Here is a 23477-nt window from a genome sequence, read left to right on the forward strand (position 1 = left end):
CTGTGGTGGAGGGGCAGCCAGAGGAATATACAGGTGTTTCAGCCTATAGCTCAGTGCTTTCTGTGGTGGAGGGGCAGCCAGAGGAATATACAGGTGTTTCAGCCCAGCTCAGTGCTTTCTGTGGTGGAGGGGCAGCCAGAGGAATATACAGGTGTTTCAGCCTATAGCTCAGTGCTTTCTGTGGTGGAGGGGCAGCCAGAGGAATATACAGGTGTTTCAGCCCAGCTCAGTGCTTTCTGTGGTGGTGGGGCAGCCAGAGGAATATACAGGTGTTTCAGCCTAGCTCAGTGCTTCCTGTGGTGGAGGGGCAGCCAGAGGAATATACAGGTGTTTCAGCCCAGCTCAGTGCTTTCTGTGGTGGTGGGGCAGCCAGAGGAATATACAGGTGTTTCAGCCCAGCTCAGTGCTTTCTGTGGTGGAGGGGCAGCCAGAGGAATATACAGGTGTTTCAGCCTAGCTCAGTGCTTTCTGTGGTGGAGGGGCAGCCAGAGGAATATACAGGTGTTTCAGCCTATAGCTCAGTGCTTTCTGTGGTGGAGGGGCAGCCAGAGGAATATACAGGTGTTTCAGCCCAGCTCAGTGCTTTCTGTGGTGGAGGGGCAGCCAGAGGAATATACAGGTGTTTCAGCCTATAGCTCAGTGCTTTCTGTGGTGGAGGGGCAGCCAGAGGAATATACAGGTGTTTCAGCCCAGCTCAGTGCTTTCTGTGGTGGTGGGGCAGCCAGAGGAATATACAGGTGTTTCAGCCTAGCTCAGTGCTTCCTGTGGTGGAGGGGCAGCCAGAGGAATATACAGGTGTTTCAGCCCAGCTCAGTGCTTTCTGTGGTGGTGGGGCAGCCAGAGGAATATACAGGTGTTTCAGCCCAGCTCAGTGCTTTCTGTGGTGGAGGGGCAGCCAGAGGAATATACAGGTGTTTCAGCCTATAGCTCAGTGCTTTCTGTGGTGGAGGGGCAGCCAGAGGAATATACAGGTGTTTCAGCCCAGCTCAGTGCTTTCTGTGGTGGAGGGGCAGCCAGAGGAATATACAGGTGTTTCAGCCCAGCTCAGTGCTTTCTGTGGTGGAGGGGCAGCCAGAGGAATATACAGGTGTTTCAGCCCAGCTCAGTGCTTTCTGTGGTGGAGGGGCAGCCAGAGGAATATACAGGTGTTTCAGCCTATAGCTCAGTGCTTTCTGTGGTGGAGGGGCAGCCAGAGGAATATACAGGTGTTTCAGGCTACAGCTCAGTGCTTTCTGTGGTGGAGGGGCAGCCAGAGGAATATACAGGTGTTTCAGCCTATAGCTCAGTGCTTTCTGTGGTGGAGGGGCAGCCAGAGGAATATACAGGTGTTTCAGCCCAGCTCAGTGCTTTCTGTGGTGGAGGGGCAGCCAGAGGAATATACAGGTGTTTCAGCCCAGCTCAGTGCTTTCTGTGGTGGAGGGGCAGCCAAAGGAATATACAGGTGTTTCAGCCTATAGCTCAGTGCTTTCTGTGGTGGAGGGGCAGCCAGGGGAATATACAGGTGTTTCAGCCTATAGCTCAGTGCTTTCTGTGGTGGTGGGGCCAGCCAGAGGAATATACAGGTGTTTCAGCCTATAGCTCAGTGCTTTCTGTGGTGGAGGGGCAGCCAGAGGAATATACAGGTGTTTCAGCCCAGCTCAGTGCTTTCTGTGGTGGAGGGGCAGCCAGAGGAATATACAGGTGTTTCAGCCCAGCTCAGTGCTTTCTGTGGTGGTGGGGCAGCCAGAGGAATATACAGGTGTTTCAGCCCAGCTCAGTGCTTTCTGTGGTGGTGGGGCAGCCAGAGGAATATACAGGTGTTTCAGCCCAGCTCAGTGCTTTCTGTGGTGGAGGGGCAGCCAGAGGAATATACAGGTGTTTCAGCCCAGCTCAGTGCTTTCTGTGGTGGTGGGGGCAGCCAGAGGAATATACAGGTGTTTCAGTCTATAGCTCAGTACTTTCTGTGGTGGTGGGGCAGCCAGAGGAATATACAGGTGTTTCAGCCTATAGCTCAGTGCTTTCTGTGGTGGTGGGGCAGCCAGAGGAATATACAGGTGTTTCAGCCCAGCTCAGTGCTTCCTGTGGTGGAGGGGCAGACAGAGGAATATACAGGTGTTTCAGCCCAGCTCAGTGCTTTCTGTGGTGGAGGGGCAGCCAGAGGAATATACAGGTGTTTCAGCCCAGCTCAGTGCTTTCTGTGGTGGTGGGGCAGCCAGAGGAATATACAGGTGTTTCAGCCTAGCTCAGTGCTTTCTGTGGTGGAGGGGCAGCCAGAGGAATATACAGGTGTTTCAGCCCAGCTCAGTGCTTTCTGTGGTGGAGGGGCAGCCAGAGGAATATACAGGTGTTTCAGCCTATAGCTCAGTGCTTTCTGTGGTGGAGGGGCAGCCAGAGGAATATACAGGTGTTTCAGCCTATAGCTCAGTGCTTTCTGTGGTGGTGGGGCAGCCAGAGGAATATACAGGTGTTTCAGCCCAGCTCAGTGCTTCCTGTGGTGGAGGGGCAGACAGAGGAATATACAGGTGTTTCAGCCCAGCTCAGTGCTTTCTGTGGTGGAGGGGCAGCCAGAGGAATATACAGGTGTTTCAGCCCAGCTCAGTGCTTTCTGTGGTGGTGGGGCAGCCAGAGGAATATACAGGTGTTTCAGCCTAGCTCAGTGCTTTCTGTGGTGGAGGGGCAGCCAGAGGAATATACAGGTGTTTCAGCCCAGCTCAGTGCTTTCTGTGGTGGAGGGGCAGCCAAAGGAATATACAGGTGTTTCAGCCTATAGCTCAGTGCTTTCTGTGGTGGAGGGGCAGCCAGAGGAATATACAGGTGTTTCAGCCTAGCTCAGTGCTTTCTGTGGTGGAGGGGCAGCCAGAGGAATATACAGGTGTTTCAGCCCAGCTCAGTGCTTTCTGTGGTGGTGGGGCAGCCAGAGGAATATACAGGTGTTTCAGCCCAGCTCAGTGCTTTCTGTGGTGGAGGGGCAGCCAGAGGAATATACAGGTGTTTCAGCCCAGCTCAGTGCTTTCTGTGGTGGAGGGGCAGCCAGAGGAATATACAGGTGTTTCAGCCCAGCTCAGTGCTTTCTGTGGTGGAGGGGCAGCCAGAGGAATATACAGGTGTTTCAGCCTATAGCTCAGTGCTTTCTGTGGTGGAGGGGCAGCCAGAGGAATATACAGGTGTTTCAGCCTATAGCTCAGTGCTTTCTGTGGTGGAGGGGCAGCCAGAGGAATATACAGGTGTTTCAGCCCAGCTCAGTGCTTTCTGTGGTGGAGGGGCAGCCAGAGGAATATACAGGTGTTTCAGCCTATAGCTCAGTGCTTTCTGTGGTGGAGGGGCAGCCAGAGGAATATACAGGTGTTTCAGCCTATAGCTCAGTGCTTTCTGTGGTGGAGGGGCAGCCAGAGGAATATACAGGTGTTTCAGCCTATAGCTCAGTGCTTTCTGTGGTGGAGGGGCAGCCAGAGGAATATACAGGTGTTTCAGCCCAGCTCAGTGCTTCCTGTGGTGGAGGGGCAGACAGAGGAATATACAGGTGTTTCAGCCTATAGCTCAGTGCTTTCTGTGGTGGTGGGGGCAGCCAGCGGGAAAATACAGAGCACAGGGGGTTGGTAATCTTCTCTAGTTGCGCCGTGATCGGTTTAGTGTTCTGTCACTCATGTGGACACTACATCACTACAAAATCTACAGGGAGAGCACAAAAAATGCAAGTCCCTTGGGTGCTGCCATAGAGTTACATTAGAAGTGCCCGTCCAAGAAGGCTCAAGGTCATTGGCCACAGATAAAAATGATCAAATCACGTTATATCTACAGTAGCTTTGATTGGACTGATCATGTCAACATTATACTTTCAAAATCTTAGCTAGCAGTCATCATCATGAATCAAGTCGACAATCTACTGACAAATCATGTTTTAATCCTTGTCATATGAAGAGAAATAATGAAGACTAATTGTGTGTATCGGTGCTCATCGGCCATAAACATTGCACAACAAGTTGGAAATTGCAAATTTAACAATGAGTGGTTTGGAAGGAATCAGTGGCTAACTGCAAGTGCAGCAAAGCAATCATTAGCCTAGCTATTCAGTGGAGAGGGTGTGTGGTCCCAAGTCTGGGTTTAAGGGTCTCTTTTCCAATCTTAAAAGGATAAACAGTCGCCAGAAAAAGGTTGAATGAATAGACCATGCTGTCAAACCAGCATGACTTCGGCCGCGTTCAAAACAAAAACAACTGGAGACTCGGAAATGTCAGACGTCAGCGAGTTCAAGACAAGTGGGACCTCGAGAAAAAAAAAAAAAAAGGATCTCTGACTGGGAAAATACATTTAATGGTGAAAACTCGGAATTCCAAGTCGGAAACTCGGGCCTCTTTCTAGAGCTCCATCCTGAAGATCACTGACGTCAGAATTCAACCTTGTTTTTCTTCCCCCCCCCCAGAGTTCCCAGTTATCTTGAAAGTACCATAAATCCAGAGAATGCCAGACTTTGATGACAAAATATGCCCCACAAGGACCATCACACCACCTTCCCGTTCTGCTGGGTCCATGTTGTGGGCTGAAGCTTGCTGTGACATGGTGAGGTTGGACCCAGGTGCAGAGAAGACGAGGAATCAGCCGTTAAGGATAAACATAATACTTTACTGAGAAACGGTAACGAAAGGATCACAGTAACCACTGGGAAAACAACAAACACTAAGTCCCCAAAACTCACTCAGGAGACAAGCACACAAAGGCACACATTTATATTTTAGTCATTTAGCAGACACTCTTATCCAGAGCGACTTACAGTAGTGAATGCATACATTTCATTCATTTCCTTTCTCCGTACTGGTCCCCCGTGGGAATTGAACCCACAAGCCTAGCGTTGCAAACACCATGCTCTACCGACTGAGCCACATGAGTAAAGAGGACACAACCTGAGTGTCGTTAACGTTTCTGCTGTCCTCTGGTGACAGGGTATTACCATGACAACCTGAGTGTCGTTAACGTCTCTGCCGTCCTCTGGTGACAGGGTATTACCATGACAACCTGAGTGTCGTTAACGTCTCTGCTGTCCTCTGGTGACAGGGTATTACCATGACAACCTGAGTGTCGTTAACGTCTCTGCTGTCCTCTGGTGACAGGGTATTACCATGACAACCTGAGTGTCGTTAACGTCTCTGCTGTCCTCTGGTGACAGGGTATTACCATGACAACCTGAGTGTCGTTAACGTCTCTGCTGTCCTCTGGTGACAGGGTATTACCATGACAACCTGAGTGTCGTTAACGTCTCTGCTGTCCTCTGGTGACAGGGTATTACCATGACAACCTGAGTGTCGTTAATGTCTCTAGGACGGTCTCTGCTGTCCTCTGGTGACAGGGTATTACCATGACAACCTGAGTGTCGTTAACGTCTCTGCTGTCCTCTGGTGACAGGGTATTACCATGACAACCTGAGTGTCGTTACTGTCTCTAGGACGGTCTCTGCTGTCCTCTGGTGACAGGGTATTACCATGACAACCTGAGTGTAGTTAATGTCTCTAGGACGGTCTCTGCTGTCCTCTGGTGACAGGGTATTACAATGACACTCTATGGCGGCACCCGAGGGGCTAGATTAGAATTTACCCTTAGACTTGGTGGTGACGTAGTAACTCCATGAGTGACAGAACACTGAGCCAATCACGGCGCAACGCTCCGCATTTTCTGCTGGCTTGCCCCTCCACCACAGAAAACACTGAGCAAGGCTGAAACACCTGGATATTGGAGCTGCCTTACTCAAGAAAACAAAATAGAGCCCATGTTTGTATGTGGCTTTATTAACTCAATTATCTATATATATATTGTACATTGTTTGCAAACTGATATGTGACACATATTAATGCCAAAATAAAATGCAAAACAGGCAACAACAAAAAATGTATTCATTTATTTTTGCTAAAAATGTGGGGCTCAAAACAGGTGGGGTCTGCCCTGAATGACAGGTCACCACTGCTTATATGCACCCTTTAATTATCCTACGGTTCTGACTTGGTGTACAGGGAGAATACTGTAAGAACGGTCCATGTTCTGAATTCTGTCGCTGTACATTTCAAAAGTGCTGAACAACGTCCGTCCTAGCTCGCTCATTAATGTCTTAATCGAAATTACGGATTGCCTCTAATCCGCTCGCCATCACTTTATGCCATAGTTTGTACACCTCGATTGTCAGTAGAAACCACATTTGTTCAAGCAAGTCAGCAATATCAGCAGTAAATGAGGCTGAATGAGTTGTTTCCCCGATAGCCAAGAAAGCGCTGCTGTTGGGACAGCTTTATGTATGCCGTAACAGTTTGTGGGCACCGTTTTTCACCGTTATAGTGCAATTAATGTTGTGCTCTGACTTTGCTGGCATCGATTCCGCCAATATTTACATGCTAAAATCGCCACTGATTCAGCTCTGTCTGAGGAAAAACTAAGTGAAGCACTAACCACCATCAGAGCAAACCAGGCAGGAGAGGACACAGCCAGCTAGCTTCATATCCAATCAGAATCAACCATGCAGTCACTGGACTGGAATCAGCGTGTCTGCCGTGTTCTTTCCGTGTCTGAACCCCTCTCCCCCCCTCTCCCCTCCCCCTCTCCCCTCCCCCCCTTCCCCCCCTCCCCCCACCCCTCCCCCCTCTCTCCCCTCTCTCCCCTCCCCACCCCTCCCTCCCCTCCCCTCCCCACTCCCCCCTCCCCTCCCCCCGACATTATTATGGGCGGTCTGGAAACATAGTGAGAGGATCTTCAGGTGCTTCATTCTGCTGACAGCGAGGCTTGATGTTGTTGAAAGCAGCACCGATATTGTTTACCATATTTTTTTTTTTTAAAAGAGAGAAAGAACATCAACAAACTCCGATTTACGTTTTGTGAATTAGCGGCGCATTTTTTTGGGAGCCAACATGGGGAAAGTGGAAGGAGGAATGAAATGTGTAAAATATCTACTGTTCATCTTCAACTTCATATTCTGGGTAAGTCGTGATACAGTATTTTTATAATTTATTTGGTGATATATGTTGTGAGTTTGTGTTTGAATGAAGCGGTCGGTTGTGTCGATGCGGCGGACGGTGCAGATAACGTTACGTTATGTTATGTTAGCTGCATGTTGCATCGCCATGCGGACATACCAAACCGCAGAATTATTTTTTTAGCCTATTGTTTGTATTTTGTAACATTACTTCGCGAATAGCGACCTTTCAGTTCTAGTCATTTTTGCCGGTTAATTTCAGTCTCTCCCCCCCCCCCCCGTCCTCGGCTATTTCTGTCTCTTTATTCATCGTGTGTATTAAGTAAATCGCGTCGGCATGGAAAGGGTGACTACTAGGAGGTTGAGCTTTGGCTCGTCGGTCCCAAACCACATTTTCCACTGAAGGAAAATCCGCCCTTTTCCCCTAGCCTTGGTGTGTTTCTCATCGGAAGGATAGAGTGCGGGAGTTATATTACGCTGGCCCGGGTTGAACCGGGCAATGGCCCGTCACATCATAGGGCGAAAGCAGGGAGACAGTAGCGATCTTCTCAAATCAAACAGTCATTTGCACCACACTAAGTGCATCGTCCAGAAACATTACATAAAATACATGTTTTGAATTTAAGCTCGTTTTCATTGTGAAGGCAGATGAAGCGTCTATCAAAAGCAATCGCCTTTGTATGTGAAAACACATTTGCCTAATCCTATTCATCACTCCACGTGCTGATTTTACGTTATGTTTGTTTTGAGCCGACTTTAGAGACGTTGCTCATTCCCGGAAGGCAGCCAGAGTCCAAAACAAACGCTATTGTTTTCCACCGGGAAACTCCTCACCCTGTGTACCGCGGGCCAGGTAAACGAATCCCCTCGGGGAGTGAGTTCGGGGCGGTATGGAACAACACCGTCTCTGTCTGGGTCATTCATTAGAAAACAGACATATGATTGATTGATTGATTTTGATCAATACACAGTAGCGTGTATTCATGGATGGTCAGACTTCGCCAGATATTTGACCAATAAAGTTTTATTCGTTGTTGGTTTTTTTTGTATCTTTCGTCTCTGTTTTCATAATTTTCCATTCAATTCGCAAGTGTCTGAGTCTCTCTGGAGAAATAATCCGATCGAGGGAAACAAAGTCTGTCTCAGTATGTGTAGGCCATGTATCTGATGCTGTCTGGACCAAAATAGTATACCTTGTTTCCTGCCGTTGCATTTGCTTGATTGATGCCAACAAGCGTTTGGTCTCCTTTTAATACAAAACAAAATGTATAAAAATAATTAGCTGTGCTCAACTGTTGGTTGGTCTGGTGCAGCAAAACATTCCCCAAGGGAGGTCAGTTTGGATTTGGCTTCAGACCAAATTACTTCCTTTGCTTAAACATCATTTTCAGAAAAACGTGTGTGTTTCTGGTCTGTTTGTGTTGATGTCCTGCAGTAGCTAGTTTGCTAAACCGGCCCTTTCCTATAAAGCCATGGATGAAGATGGGGATTTGGACTTATGGCTTTGATTTAATTCTCTGTTCAAGTAATTCTGATGTAACCATACAATGAATGAATATGTTGTGCCACTGGCCTGAGAGACGATTTGAAGTTCAATATGTAGTTTAGATGCAGACTCACGTTAACTAGCTAGCTAGCTAACTCAGCTGGTTCAATGTTGACCATGCTAAGTCAGCTGGTTCAATGTTGACCATGCTAACTCAGCTGGTTCAATGTTGACCATGCTAACTCAGCTGGTTCAATGTTGACCATGCTAACTCAGCTAACTCAGCTGGTTCAATGTTGACCATGCTAGCTAGCTAACTCAGCTGGTTCAATGTTGACCATGCTAGGAAGCATTTTGACCATGCTAGGAAGCACAATGTTGACCATGCTAGGAAGCATTTTGACCATGCTAGGAAGAACAATGTTGACCATGCTAGGAAGCACAATGTTGACCATGCTAGGAAGCACAATGTTGACCATGCTAGGAAGCACAATGTTGACCATGCTAGTGTAACAGTGTAGGTTCCGTCCCTCTCTTCACCCCAACCTGGGCTCGAACCAGGGACCCTCTGCACGCATCAACAACTGACACCCCACGAAGCATCGTTACCCATCGCGCCACAAAAGCCGCGGCCCTTGCAACGCAAGGGGAAACCCTACTTCAGGTCTCAGAGCGAGTGACGTCACCGATTGAAACGCTATTAGCGCGCACCACCGCTAACTAACTAGCCATTTCACATCGGTTACACTATGAAGCACAATGTTGACCATGTTAGCAAGCGTTTTAGCTAGGTAACCTATGACTACGAAACTAAAAGTGGACTGGATGAGTCCGTTTTGCCAACATGAAAGAGAGGAGGGTGGCATTGGAGATCTTCTCCAAGTCATTAAGGTTTCGAGGCTGATGTTTGGTAACTCGAACCTTCAGCTCCCTCCACAGATTTTCTATGGGATTAAGGTCTGGAGACTGGCTAGGCCACTCCAGGACCTTAATGTGCTTCTTCTTGAGCCACTCCTTTGTTGCCTTGGCCGTGTGTTTTGGGTCATTGTCATGCTGGAATACCCATCCACGACCCATTTTCAATGCCCTGGCTGAGGGAAGGAGGTTCTCACCCAAGATTTGATGGTACATGGCCCTGTCCATCATCCCTTTGATGCGGTGAAGTTGTTCTGTCCCCTTAGCAGAAAAACACCCCCAAAGCATAATGTTTCCACCTCCATGTTTGACGGTGGGTATGGTGTTCTTGGGGTCATAGGCAGCATTCCTCCTCCTCCAAACACGGCGAGTTGAATTGATGCCAAAGAGCTCCATTTTGGTCTCATCTGACCACAACACTTTCACCCAGTTGTCCTCTGAATCATTCAGATGTTCATTGGCAAACTTCAGACGGGCATGTATATGTGCTTCTTGAAAACATGAAAACATTAATGTGCTTGACCCTGCTGCAGGTCCATATAACTGTTGAAAACATTAACTTGTTTGACCCTGCTGCAGGTCATAATATAACTGTTGAAAACATTAACGTGCTTGACCCTGCTGCAGGTCTATATAACTGTTGAAAACATGAACTTGCCTGGCCGTGCTGCAGGTCATAATATAACTGTTGAAAACATGAACTTGCTTGACCCTGCTGCAGGTCCATATAACTGTTTGTATGCAACATCTGTATTGTGGACTTCACCGGACAGATGTTGAAACAAACGTAGGCTATGTGCTTTTGAATATATTTCCGCCACTTTGTGACTTTTCTTTTTGTTGTTGTCACGGGCCGTATTGTATATCACTGTGGCTTATTAACGAAGGGGTTATAGAGCCTTATCACGGGCCTTATTGTATATCACTGTGGCTTATTAACGAAGGGGTTATAAAGCCTTATCACGGGCCTTATTGTATATCACTGTGGCTTATTAACGAAGGGGTTATAGAGCCTTATCACGGGCCTTATTGTATATCACTGTGGCTTATTAACGAAGGGGTTATAGAGCCTTATCACGGGCCTTATTGTATATCACTGTGGCTTATTAACTAAGGGGTTATAGAGCCTTATCACGGGCCTTATTGTATATCACTGTGGCTTATTAACGAAGGGGTTATAAAGCCTTATCACGGGCCTTATTGTATATCACTGTGGCTTATTAACGAACGGGTTACAGAGCAAACAACACAATTATCACAACATGCAGTAGGTTGTAATATGGTTTTTACACTGGCTTGGCTGTGATTTTTTTTTTTTACTTTTTTTTTTTCTCCCCCCACATACCTCTACTGTAAACACACACAAATCAAAGTGTATTGGTTGTGTACACAGCTAAGCAGATGTTATAACGGGTGCAGTGAAATGATTATGTTACTAGCTCCAAACAATGCAGTAAAATGTCACGAGTCATGCAGTGCTTGGACAGTTTTTTTTTACATTTAGGTGCAGGAGAGCTTCTGTGTTCTATAAAAGGAACGGGCGCTGAAGCAGTAGCCCTCTGCTATAGTGTTCTATAAAAGGAACGGGCGCTGAAGCAGTAGCCCTCTGCTATAGTGTTCTATAAAAGGAACGAGCGCTGAAGCAGTAGCCCTCTGCTATAGTGTTCTATAAAAGGAACGAGCGCTGAAGCAGTAGCCCTCTGCTATAGTGTTCTATAAAAGGAACGAGCGCTGAAGCAGTAGCCCTCGGCTATAGTGTTCTATAAAAGGAACGAGCGCTGAAGCAGTAGCCCTCTGCTATAGTGTTCTATAAAAGGAACGGGCGCTGAAGCAGTAGCCCTCTGCTATAGTGTTCTATAAAAGGAACGGGCGCTGAAGCAGTAGCCCTCTGCTATAGTGTTCTATAAAAGGAACGGGCGCTGAAGCAGTAGCCCTCTGCTATAGTGTTCTATAAAAGGAACGAGCGCTGAAGCAGTAGCCCTCTGCTATAGTGTTCTATAAAAGGAACGAGCGCTGAAGCAGTAGCCCTCGGCTATAGTGTTCTATAAAAGGAACGGGCGCTGAAGCAGTAGCCCTCTGCTATAGTGTTCTATAAAAGGAACGGGCGCTGAAGCAGTAGCCCTCTGCTATAGTGTTCTATAAAAGGAACGAGCCATTTTGAGACCATTTGAGGTGCCGGTTCTCGGCTCATGTGAGCTCCTGCCCATTTCGACCACTGCGAACGGGTACACAAATAATCAATTACAAAAAAAATAAACGAGAAAGTACAACAAGAAATGATGGAAATATTCCAAATTACTCGGAGGTATTGAACGGCGGCTACTGTTGTTTTTTTTTTCTAGGCCCTGCCTACGTTATGCCCTTATTTAGAAGTTGCATGGCACAAATAGTCGTTTTTCATTCCTTAAAGTCTCAATATGTCACTTTTTTTGGGGGGGGGGGGCGGCGAACTGACCAAATTGACATAGAAATGTAGTTGTAGATCTGTCATTCGACTTGACTGCAAGTCTAAGAAGCTGTCCTATGTGTGCTATTTCTATGCTATTTCTATGCTTCCTGTTCTTATGTTTTGTACGTGCATCTTTTACTGTGTGTTTTGTACACTAGCTGAAACAACAACAGTATTTTTGCTTATGGAAAATATACTTCCCAGTGGTTTAGATGGTACAATGATTCTCTACACTATACTATTTTTATTTTTGTCATAAACTGAAATTAAGCTAAATATTTGAATTTTCACAACCAGTTAAATGTCGGAGGGATTTATGCATAGTGCGGCTTTAAAGTCATCTCATCTGTGCTCAGACAGTAGCAGCCAGATAACCAGCTCACGTTATCTCTGTTCTCCTCGTACTCTCTGTTTGTAGTCATCCTGTTTAGCTAGCCTGCCTTAGTATGCTGCAGAGCTGTTCTTCAAATTAGATACGTTGTTGTGTACATAGCTAGCCTGCCTTAGTATGCTGCAGAGCTGTTCTTCAAATTAGATACGTTGTTGTGTACATAGCTAGCCTGCCTTAGTATGCTGCAGAGCTGTTCTTCAAATTAGATACGGCATACTTTCACAAACTCCCTGTATCTCCAGAGCTCTCTTCGTTGTTGTGTACATAGCTAGCCTGCCTTAGTATGCTGCAGAGCTGTTCTTCAAATTAGATACGGCATACTTTCACAAACTCCCTCTCCCTCTCGTTGTTGTGTACATAGCTAGCCTGCCTTAGTATGCTGCAGAGCTGTTCTTCAAATTAGATACGGCATACTTTCACAAACTCCCTCTCCCTCTCGTTGTTGTGTACATAGCTAGCCTGCCTTAGTATGCTGCAGAGCTGTTCTTCAAATTAGATACGGCATACTTTCACAAACTCCCTCTCCCTCTCTCGTTGTTGTGTACATTCGTCTCTCGCTGCGGCGTATACGGTCTGTGTGTATCTAAGTAGCAAGCGTAATAGTGTATCCATCTGTAAGAACAAGCGCAATTGGATTATGGTCATTTGTAGTTAATTACCACGTTTATGAGCTGAACTAGGTGTGAATATTTGCTTAATGAAAAACTACAACTCCCTGCAGCCCAGCATCCCCACATAAATTCTTGACTTCATTTCTCTCGTGAATGATTTGATTTCTCTAGAGAAATGGCGTGTTGGGCTCACACACAAAAAAAACAACACAACTAAATGGAATTCAAGTATTTGAGCCGATGTGGGTTAGTTAGTTCTGTTTTCATAAAACCCCCCCCCAAAAAAAATGGGTTAATCGCTGAGCACTAACAAGTAACCTAGTAATGTTATGCAGATGCAACAACATGTTTTATTTATTCATATCAATACAGGATTTAGACTGCCCTTGGGATTGGTAGAATATCAGAAGCCAACTTCCAGACCAACTCTAGATTTATATGGTTGTCCCCAAGCACCTGCGCTCTCTCGCGCTCTCTCTCTCGCTCTCTATCTCACACACAACAGGAAGTGAAGAAAGTGTTGCCACTGCGACAGGATGTGAAGAAAGTGTTGCCACTGTGTATGAACTCAGCCTCTGATGAAATCGGTGACGTACATGCTGCCGTGACACTTTAGACTCACGAGGAAGGTTTTCGTTAGCCGGTAATAGCCGATAAATAAAATTGGTTCCGGCCAATTGTCCAGGAGAAGAAGAAACAATCCCATTGTGTAATAATGTTGTATAGCCTCAACACTGATGGAGATACCAGTGGACTGGTCAGCTGTATAGCCTCAACACTGATGGAGATACCAGTGGACTGGTCAGCTGTATAGCCTCGACACTGATGGAGATACCAGTGGACTGGTCAGCTGTATAGCCTCGACACTGATGGAGATACCAGTGGACTGGTCAGCTGTATAGCCTCAACACTGATGGAGATACCAGTGGACTGGTCAGCTGTATAGCCTCAACACTGATGGAGATACCAGTGGACTGGTCAGCTGTATAGCCTCAACACTGATGGAGATACCAGTGGACTGGTCAGCTGTATAGCCTCAACACTGATGGAGATACCAGTGGACTGGTCAGCTGTATAGCCTCAACACTGATGGAGATACCAGTGGACTGGTCAGCTGTATAGCCTCAACACTGATGGAGATACCAGTGGACTGGTCAGCTGTATAGCCTCAACACTGATGGAGATACCAGATGACTGGTCAGCTGTATAGCCTCGACACTGATGGAGATACCAGTGGACTGGTCAGCTGTATAGCCTCGACACTGATGGAGATACCAGTGGACTGGTCAGCTGTATAGCCTCAACACTGATGGAGATACCAGTGGACTGGTCAGCTGTATAGCCTCAACACTGATGGAGATACCAGTGGACTGGTCAGCTGTATAGCCTCAACACTGATGGAGATACCAGTGGACTGGTCAGCTGTATAGCCTCGACACTGATGGAGATACCAGTGGACTGGTCAGCTGTATAGCCTCAACACTGATGGAGATACCAGATGACTGGTCAGCTGTATAGCTTCGACACTGATGGAGATACCAGTGGACTGGTCAGCTGTATAGCCTCAACACTGATGGAGATACCAGTGGACTGGTCAGCTGTATAGCCTCGACACTGATGGAGATACCAGTGGACTGGTCAGCTGTATAGCCTCAACACTGATGGAGATACCAGTGGACTGGTCAGCTGTATAGCCTCAACACTGATGGAGATACCAGTGGACTGGTCAGCTGTATAGCCTCTACGCTGATGGAAATACCAGATGACTGGTCAGCTGTATAGCCTCAACACTGATGGAGATACCAGTGGACTGGTCAGCTGTATAGCCTCGACACTGATGGAGATACCAGTGGACTGGTCAGCTGTATAGCCTCGACACTGATGGAGATACCAGTGGACTGGTCAGCTGTATAGCCTCGACACTGATGGAGATACCAGATGACTGGTCAGCTGTATAGCCTCAACACTGATGGAGATACCAGTGGACTGGTCAGCTGTATAGCCTCAACACTGATGGAGATACCAGTGGACTGGTCAGCTGTATAGCCTCGACACTGATGGCGATACCAGTGGACTGGTCAGCTGTATAGCCTCAACACTGATGGAGATACCAGTGGACTGGTCAGCTGTATAGCCTCAACACTGATGGAGATACCAGTGGACTGGTCAGCTGTATAGCCTCAACACTGATGGAGATACCAGTGGACTGGTCAGCTGTATAGCCTCAACACTGATGGAGATACCAGTGGACTGGTCAGCTGTATAGCCTCAACACTGATGGAGATACCAGTGGACTGGTCAGCTGTATAGCTTCGACACTGATGGAGATACCAGTGGACTGGTCAGCTGTATAGCCTCGACACTGATGGAGATACCAGTGGACTGGTCAGCTGTATAGCCTCAACACTGATGGAGATACCAGTGGACTGGTCAGCTGTATAGCCTCAACACTGATGGAGATACCAGTGGACTGGTCAGCTGTATAGCCTCAACACTGATGGAGATACCAGTGGACTGGTCAGCTGTATAGCCTCAACACTGATGGAGATACCAGTGGACTGGTCAGCTGTATAGCCTCAACACTGATGGAGATACCAGTGGACTGGTCAGCTGTATAGCTTCGACACTGATGGAGATACCAGATGACTGGTCAGCTGTATAGCCTCAACACTGATGGAGATACCAGTGGACTGGTCAGCTGTATAGCCTCAACACTGATGGAGATACCAGTGGACTGGTCAGCTGTATAGCTTCGACACTGATGGAGATACCAGATGACTGGTCAGCTGTATAGCCTCAACACTGATGGAGATACCAGTGGACTGGTCAGCTGTATAGCCTCGACACTGATGGAGATACCAGTGGACTGGTCAGCTGTATAGCCTCAACACTGATGGAGATACCAGTGGACTGGTCAGCTGTATAGCCTCAACACTGATGGAGATACCAGTGGACTGGTCAGCTGTATAGCCTCAACACTGATGGAGATACCAGTGGACTGGTCAGCTGTATAGCCTCGACACTGATGGAGATACCAGTGGACTGGTCAGCTGTATAGCCTCAACACTGATGGAGATACCAGTGGACTGGTCAGCTGTATAGCCTCAACACTGATGGAGATACCAGTGGACTGGTCAGCTGTATAGCCTCAACACTGATGGAGATACCAGTGGACTGGTCAGCTGTATAGCCTCAACACTGATGGAGATACCAGATGACTGCCTTGCGTTAGCCCCCTACTGCCTTGTGTTAGCCCCCTACTGCCTTGTGTTAGCCCCACTGCCTTGTGTTAGCCCCCACTGCCTTGTGTTAGCCCCCTACTGCCTTGTTAGGCCCCTACTGCCTTGTGTTAGGCCCCTACTGCCTTGTGTTAGCCCCCTACTGCCTTGTTAGCCCCCTACTGCCTTGTTAGGCCCTACTGCCTTGTGTTAGGCGCCACTTTATCAACATTTTAAACTAAATGTTCAGATCTGTTGCATCAGACTCATAGCTTTTTAATGTATTTATTACTTATGTAGCTTAGGTTTACAGGTTGTATGAATTTGGGGATGTATCTATCGTTACACAACTGTCCCAGAGTCTGTTTTGGAATAGTCTGTCTTTCTCAACAAACTGACCAATAGGATATGTAGTCTAAACTTTTCTAGTATAGTAGATTGACATAGGCTAGTGTTTTAGCTGTTCGTAAATCTGGTATTCTAACATGTGCATATGAGAATTCGGTAAGAAAGGGCCACACGTCGTTGCGTCCTCGACTTGCGTTTTCGGCGCCACATTTTTCCTAATTTAAAAACCCTGCTCACGAGAGTCGTTCAGCTCAGACCACGGGTCAGGTCGACCTGAAAGGTGACAAACACACACTCGGGTTCATTTATGTGAACGATGCCTCCCCAATCTGTCTCTATCACTTCTTCTATAATGTAGCACCAAGTCCTAATTTGAGCTAGACGGGCAGCTAGACGGGCAGCTAGACGGGCAGCTAGACGGGCAGCTAGACGGGCCACGTACATAATGCAAGCTCCCATTGAACTGATCTTTGCTAGTTTGGGTCTTTAACGTAAAGGTGTAGTAGCAGCCTAATGGTAATCTCAATCCCACTTGACTCTGGACATCCCTGGAGATTAATAATAAAGACGACACTCTCTAGGGGCTGGTTTCCCGGACACAGATAAAGTCTTGTCCTGGACTAATAAGCATGTCCAATGGAAAAACTCTATTGGAATAGCTGTTTAGTCCAGGAATAGAAACTGGCCCCTCTTTTCTGCTGTAGCCTAGCGTAGCATCGTGGACTGGGTGGTTAAACCGTAGCGTCGTGGACTGGGTGGTTAAACCGTAGCGTCGTCGTGGACTGGGTGGTTAAACCGTAGCGTCGTCGTGGACTGGGTGGTTAAACCGTAGCGTCGTCGTGGACTGGGTGGGTAAACCGTAGCGTCGTCGTGGACTGGGTGGGTAAACCGTAGCGTCGTCGTGGACTGGGTGGTTAAACCGTAGCGTCGTCGTGGACTGGGGGTTAAACCGTAGCGTCGTCGTGGACTGGGTGGTTAAACCGTAGCGTCGTCGTGGACTGGGTGGTTAAACCGTAGCGTCGTCGTGGACTGGGGGGTAAACCGTAGCGCCTGGACTGGGGTTAAACCGTAGCGCCGTGGACTGGGTGGGTAAACCGTAGCGCCGTCGTGGACTGGGTGGGTAAACCGTAGCGTCGTCGTGGACTGGGTGGGTAAACCGTAGCGTCGTCGTGGACTGGGTGGGTAAACCGTAGCGCCGTCGTGGACTGGGTGGTTAAACCGTAGCGTCGCCGTGGACTGGGTGGGTAAACCGTAGCGCCGTCGTGGACTGGGGGGTAAACCGTAGCGTCGTCGTGGACTGGGTGGGTAAACCGTAGCGTCGTCGTGGACTGGGTGGTTAAACCGTAGCGTCGTCGTGGACTGGGTGGTTAAACCGTAGCGTCGTCGTGGACTGGGTGGGTAAACCGTAGCGTCGTGGACTGTAGCATCGTGGATTGGGTGGTTAAACCGTAGCGTCGTGGACTGGGTGGTTAAACCGTAGCGTCGTGGACTGGGTGGGTAAACCGTAGCGTCGTCGTGGACTGGGTGGTTAAACCGTAGCGTCGTGGACTGGGTGGGGTAAACCGTTTTATTTTATATATTTTTTTGTCCTACTTGAGACGCCGTAGCAATAATACACAGTGAATAAAAAATGGGAGTACCAGATAATAACATGGTTATATACAGGGAGTACCAGGTAATAACATGGCTATATACAGGGAGTACCAGGTAATAACATGGCTATATACAGGGAGTACCAGGTAATAACATGGCTTTATACAGGGAGTACCAGGTAATAACATGGCTATATACAGGGAGTACCAGGTAATAACATGGCTTTATACAGGGAGTACCAGGTAATAACATGGCTATATACAGGGAGTACCAGGTAATAACATGGCTATATACAGGGAGTACCAGGTAATAACATGGCTATATACAGGGAGTACCAGGTAATAACATGGCTATATACAGGGAGGACCAGGTAATAACATGGCTATATACAGGGAGCACCAGGTAATAACATGGCTATATACAGGGAGCACCAGGTAATAACATGGCTATATACAGGAAGTACCAGGTAATAACATGGCTATATACAGGGAGGACCAGTACTGAGTCCATGTGCAGGGTTACCAGGTAATAACATGGCTATATACAGGAAGTACCAGGTAATAACATGGCTATATACAGGAAGTACCAGGTAATAACATGGCTATATACAGGAAGTACCAGGTAATAACATGGCTATATACAGGGAGTACCAGGTAATAACATGGCTATATACAGGAAGTACCAGGTAATAACATGGCTATATACAGGGAGTACCAGGTAATAACATGGCTATATACAGGGAGTACCAGTACTGAGTCGATGTGCAGGGGTACCAGGTAACTGAGGTAGATATGTACGTATAGGTAGGGGTGAAGTGACTAGTTAACAGGATAGACACACTGCGCTGTAGCAGCAACGTATGAAAGTGTGTGTGTTTAGCGTCAGTATGCATGTGTGCTGCATGTTCCTCAAAATGGTCACAATTCGTGCACGAAATCTGTAATTTTTTGACGTTTTTGCCGAGGTCTTGGATGTAAAATTGTGCAACTAATTAAGATGTTTGGTGCAGTGTTTCTCAGGTGAACAAAATATGCGTGAAAACTAGTCGTCCGTCGTTGAATGAAAACAAACACTTCCTTGAAGAACCCCTACTGTTGACCAATCACCGACAAAGGGGCGTAGACTACTGAACTACTGAACTTCGGCTTGCCTGGAGACAAAAAACCCTGGGGGACCGAAACAAACAAAAACGTCACAAAATTGTTGTCATGAATTGTTTTTAAACGGTTTCGGATGGAAAACATGCAGCCTGGCCGTTAGCTTTAGTGGAGTGTGTTTTATCCATGTGATTTCAATCCGTTTTTGACAGCATCCCTTTTGATTTAAACACAACTTTCCATACATGTTTGGCCATGGTAGAGTTGCTCAGAAAGTGCCTTTTTTTTGGACCTGAATGCCAAAACATTCATGAGATAAAGGTACTCGAAGTTGACTCCTTTTGCATGCTCCACCATTACAGTTTAGTTGTATTTATTTTTCATAAGACACAATCAAATGAAAATCAGATACAATAGAGAAAAAATTACTTTCTTCAGTAAGAAGGTCGTCGATATGTTTAATTACCTGACGGTGACCAGAACAACCAGTTGTAAATGTATTTTGTAGTGGGTTTGTCACGTCCTGGCCAGTATAAGGGTTAATTGTCATTGTAGTTTGGTCAGGACGTGGCAGAGGGTATTCGTTTTATGTGGTTCGGGGTGGTGTGTTTTTCTAGAAGGGCATTTGATTCAAGTATTCCGGGGGTTTTTTGGGCACTGTTTGATTTTCATGTATTCTATGTTGAGTCTAGTGTGTCTGTTTCTATGTTTGGTTAATTGGGGTTGGGACTCTCAATTGAAGGCAGGTGTTGTCTATTTGCCTTTGATTGAGAGTCCCATATATTAGGGTGTGTTTGTCATTTGTGGGAGATTGTTCTGTGTTTAGCCTTGTGCCTTGCCAGACTGTTTTGTTGATCGTTCGTTGTTTTGTTATTTTGGTGTTCATTTAGAATTTATTAAAACGTCAAGATGAGCATACACATACCTGCTGCGTTTTGGTCCTCCTTTACCAACGACGACCCTGACAGGGTTCCAGCGATCGGGTCCTTTTTAAAAAAACGTAAAGTGGATTTACCTAGTTCGGTAGAGACCAGAGGAACCTCGAGTTAACAAACCTTGTGGATTGGAATCTCGTGGTGTAGAGCTTTCATAATGAAGGCATCTTACAGTGAGGGGGGGGAGTATTTGATCCCCTGCTGATTTTGTACGTTTGCCCACTGATAAAGAAAGGATCAGTCTATAATTTTAATGGTAGGTTTATTTGAACAGTGAGAGACAGAATAACAATCCAGAAAAACGCATGTCAAAAATGTTATAAAATGATTTGCATTTAGCAGACGCTCTTATCCAGAGCATAATTACAGGAGCAATTAGGGTGAAGTGCCATGCTTAACGGGCACGTCGACAGATTTTTCACCTAGTTGGCAAGGGGATTTGAACGAGCGATATTTTCAGTTACTGGCTCAACGCTCTTAACTGCTAGGCTACCTGCCACCATGCTTCATCCAATGCTTCATCACTGGAAAAGATACAGTTGACTTTTTATATAATATTAAAAGTTTCCAAACAGTGTAGTTAAATTAATTAGTCATTGAAAAAAAATATATATATATTTTAACGTAAAATTATTTTAAAAAATGCGTTTAACGATATCTTTTCCCCCCATATTTTCGTAGGTTGTAGCTCGGACCCTATTTTCCATAATCGTAGGTGTTTGTGTCGGTCGAGACACAACATGCTGTTGAATACAGGAGAGGGTCATGTCATGTCATGTCATGTCATGTCAATCATACAAATAGAATTGATTTAAATTGAAACGTCAACTTCTAATTACTTCCACAAAGATGACCGCCGGTCCAATGGCAACTTAAATGGTCATGTCTATTGTATTATATATATATATTTCTATAGGTTTCCTCTGAAGGATTGACACTATCATTTAAAACAACAGATAGGGCGGCAGGTAGCCTAGTGGTTAGAGAGTTGGGCCAGTAACCAGCAGGTAGCCTTGTGGTTAGAGAGTTGGGCCAGTAACCGGCAGGTAGCCTAGTGGTTAGAGCGTTGGGCCAGTAACCGGCAGGTAGCCTAGTGGTTAGAGCGTTGGGCCAGTAACCGGCAGGTAGCCTAGTGGTTAGAGCGTTGGGCCAGTAACCGGCAGGTAGCCTAGTGGTTAGAGCGTTGGGCCAGTAACCGGCAGGTAGCCTAGTGGTTAGAGCGTTGGGCCAGTAACCGGCAGGTAGCCTAGTGGTTAGAGCGTTGGGCCAGTAACCGGCAGGTAGCCTAGTGGTTAGAGCGTTGGGCCAGTAACCGGCAGGTAGCCTAGTGGTTAGAGCGTTGGGCCAGTAACCGGCAGGTAGCCTAGTGGTTAGAGTGGAGGGCCAGTAACCAGCAGGTAGACTAGTGGTTAGAGCGTTGGGCCAGTAACCGGCAGGTAGCCTAGTGGTTAGAGAGTTGGGCCAGTAACCAGCAGGTAGCCTAGTGGTTAGAGCGTTGGGCCAGTAACCAGCAGGTAGCCTAGTGGTTAGAGCGTTGGGCCAGTAACCAGCAGGTAGCCTAGTGGTTAGAGCGTTGGGCCAGTAACCGGCAGGTAGCCTAGTGGTTAGAGCGTTGGGCCAGTAACCGGCAGGTAGCCTAGTGGTTAGAGCGTTGGGCCAGTAACCGGCAGGTAGCCTAGTGGTTAGAGCGTTGGGCCAGTAACCAGCAGGTAGCCTAGTGGTTAGAGCGTTGGGCCAGTAACCAGCAGGTAGCCTAGTGGTTAGAGCGTTGGACCAGTAACCAGCAGGTAGCCTAGTGGTTAGAGCGTTGGGCCAGTAACCAGCAGGTAGCCTAGTGGTTAGAGCGTTGGGCCAGTAACCAGCAGGTAGCCTAGTGGTTAGAGTGTTGGGCCAGTAACCAGCAGGTAGCCTAGTGGTTAGAGCGTTGGGCCAGTAACCAGCAGGTAGCCTAGTGGTTAGAGCGTTGGGCCAGTAACCAGCAGGTAGCCTAGTGGTTAGAGCGTTGGGCCAGTAACCGGCAGGTAGCCTAGTGGTTAGAGCGTTGGGCCAGTAACCAGCAGGTCGCCTAGTGGTTAGAGCGTTGGGCCAGTAACCGGCAGGTAGCCTAGTGGTTAGAGAGTTGGGCCAGTAACCAGCAGGTCGCCTAGTGGTTAGAGTGTTGGGCCAGTAACCAGCAGGTCACTGGTTTGAATACCTGACCCGACAATGTGAAAACTCTGTCTATGAGAAAGGCACTGAACCCTAATAGGATCGATCCACGATGGCTACTGAACCCTAATATGATCCATCCATGATGGCTACTGAACCCTAATATGATCCTTCCATGATGGCTACTGAACCCTAATATGATCCATCCATGATGGCTACTGAACCCTAATATGATCCACGATGGGTAATTCAGCCAGCCAGGCAGTCAGTAATTCAGCCAGGCAGTCAGTAATTCAGCCAGGCAGTCAGTAATTCAGCCAGGCAGCCAGGCAGTCAGTAATTCAGCCAGCCAGCCAGGCTTGGGGTCATTGTCCATTTGTAAAACCAAGCTTTAACTTCCTGACTGATGTCTTGAGATGTTGCTTCAGTCCCTCCTGCAGCAAAGCACCTCCACAACATGATGCTGCCACCCCGTGCTTCACGGTTGGGATGATGTTCTTCAGCTTGCAAGCCTCCCCCTTTTTCCTCCAAACATAACGATGGTCATTATGGCCAAACAGTTCTATTTTTGTTTCATCAGACCAGAGGACATTTCTCCAAAAAGTACGATCTTTGTCCGCATGTGCAGTTGCAAACCGTAGTCTGGCTTTTTTATGGCGGTTTGGAGCAGTAGCTTCCTCCTTGCTGAGCGGCCTTTCAGGTTATGTCAATATAGGACTCGTTTTACTGTGGATATAGATACTTTTGTACCTGTATCCTCCAGCATCTTCACAAGGTCCTTTGCTGTTGTTCTGGGATTGATTTTCACTTTTCGCACCAAAGTACGTTCATCTCTAGGAGACAGAACGCGTCTCCTTCCTGAGCGGTATGACGGCTGGTGGTCCCATGGTGTTTATACTTGCGTACTATTGTTTGTACAGATAAATATGGTACCTTCAGGCGTTTGGAAATTGCTCCCAAGGATGAACCAGACTTGTGGAGGTCTACAATTCTTTTTCTGAGGTCTTGGCTGATTTCTTTTGATTTTCCCATGATGTCAAGCAAAGAGGCACTGAGTTTGAAGGTAGGCCTTGAAATACATCCACAGGTACTCCTCCAATTGACTCCAATGATGTCAATTAGCCTATCAGAAGCTTCTAAAGCCATGACATAATTTTCTGGAATTTTCCAAGCGGTTTAAAGGCACAGTCAACTTAGTGTATGTAAACTTCTGACCCACTGGAATTGTGATACAGTGAATTATAAGTGAAATAATCTGTCTGTAAACAATTGTTGGAAAAATGACCTGTGTCACGCACAAAGTAGATGTCCTAACCGACTTGACAAAACTATAGTTTGTTAACAAGAAATTTGTGGAG

At 47.0% G+C, this 23477-nt stretch overlaps 1 protein-coding gene across 1 annotated transcript in view; it reads left to right on the forward strand.

The window, feature by feature from the left end:
* Positions 1-6672: 6672 nt before the first annotated feature.
* Positions 6673-23477, forward strand: part of tspan2b (tetraspanin 2b) — a 31775-nt gene continuing 14970 nt past the window's right edge. The window contains exon 1 of the mRNA XM_014147593.2: positions 6673-6932. Within this exon, the coding sequence (XP_014003068.1) occupies positions 6864-6932 (69 nt within the window). The 5' untranslated portion in view covers positions 6673-6863. The remainder of the gene's footprint in view (positions 6933-23477) is intronic.

Source organism: Salmo salar, chromosome ssa15, assembly GCF_905237065.1.
Source record: "Salmo salar chromosome ssa15, Ssal_v3.1, whole genome shotgun sequence".
Classification (NCBI taxonomy): Eukaryota; Metazoa; Chordata; class Actinopteri; order Salmoniformes; family Salmonidae; genus Salmo; species Salmo salar.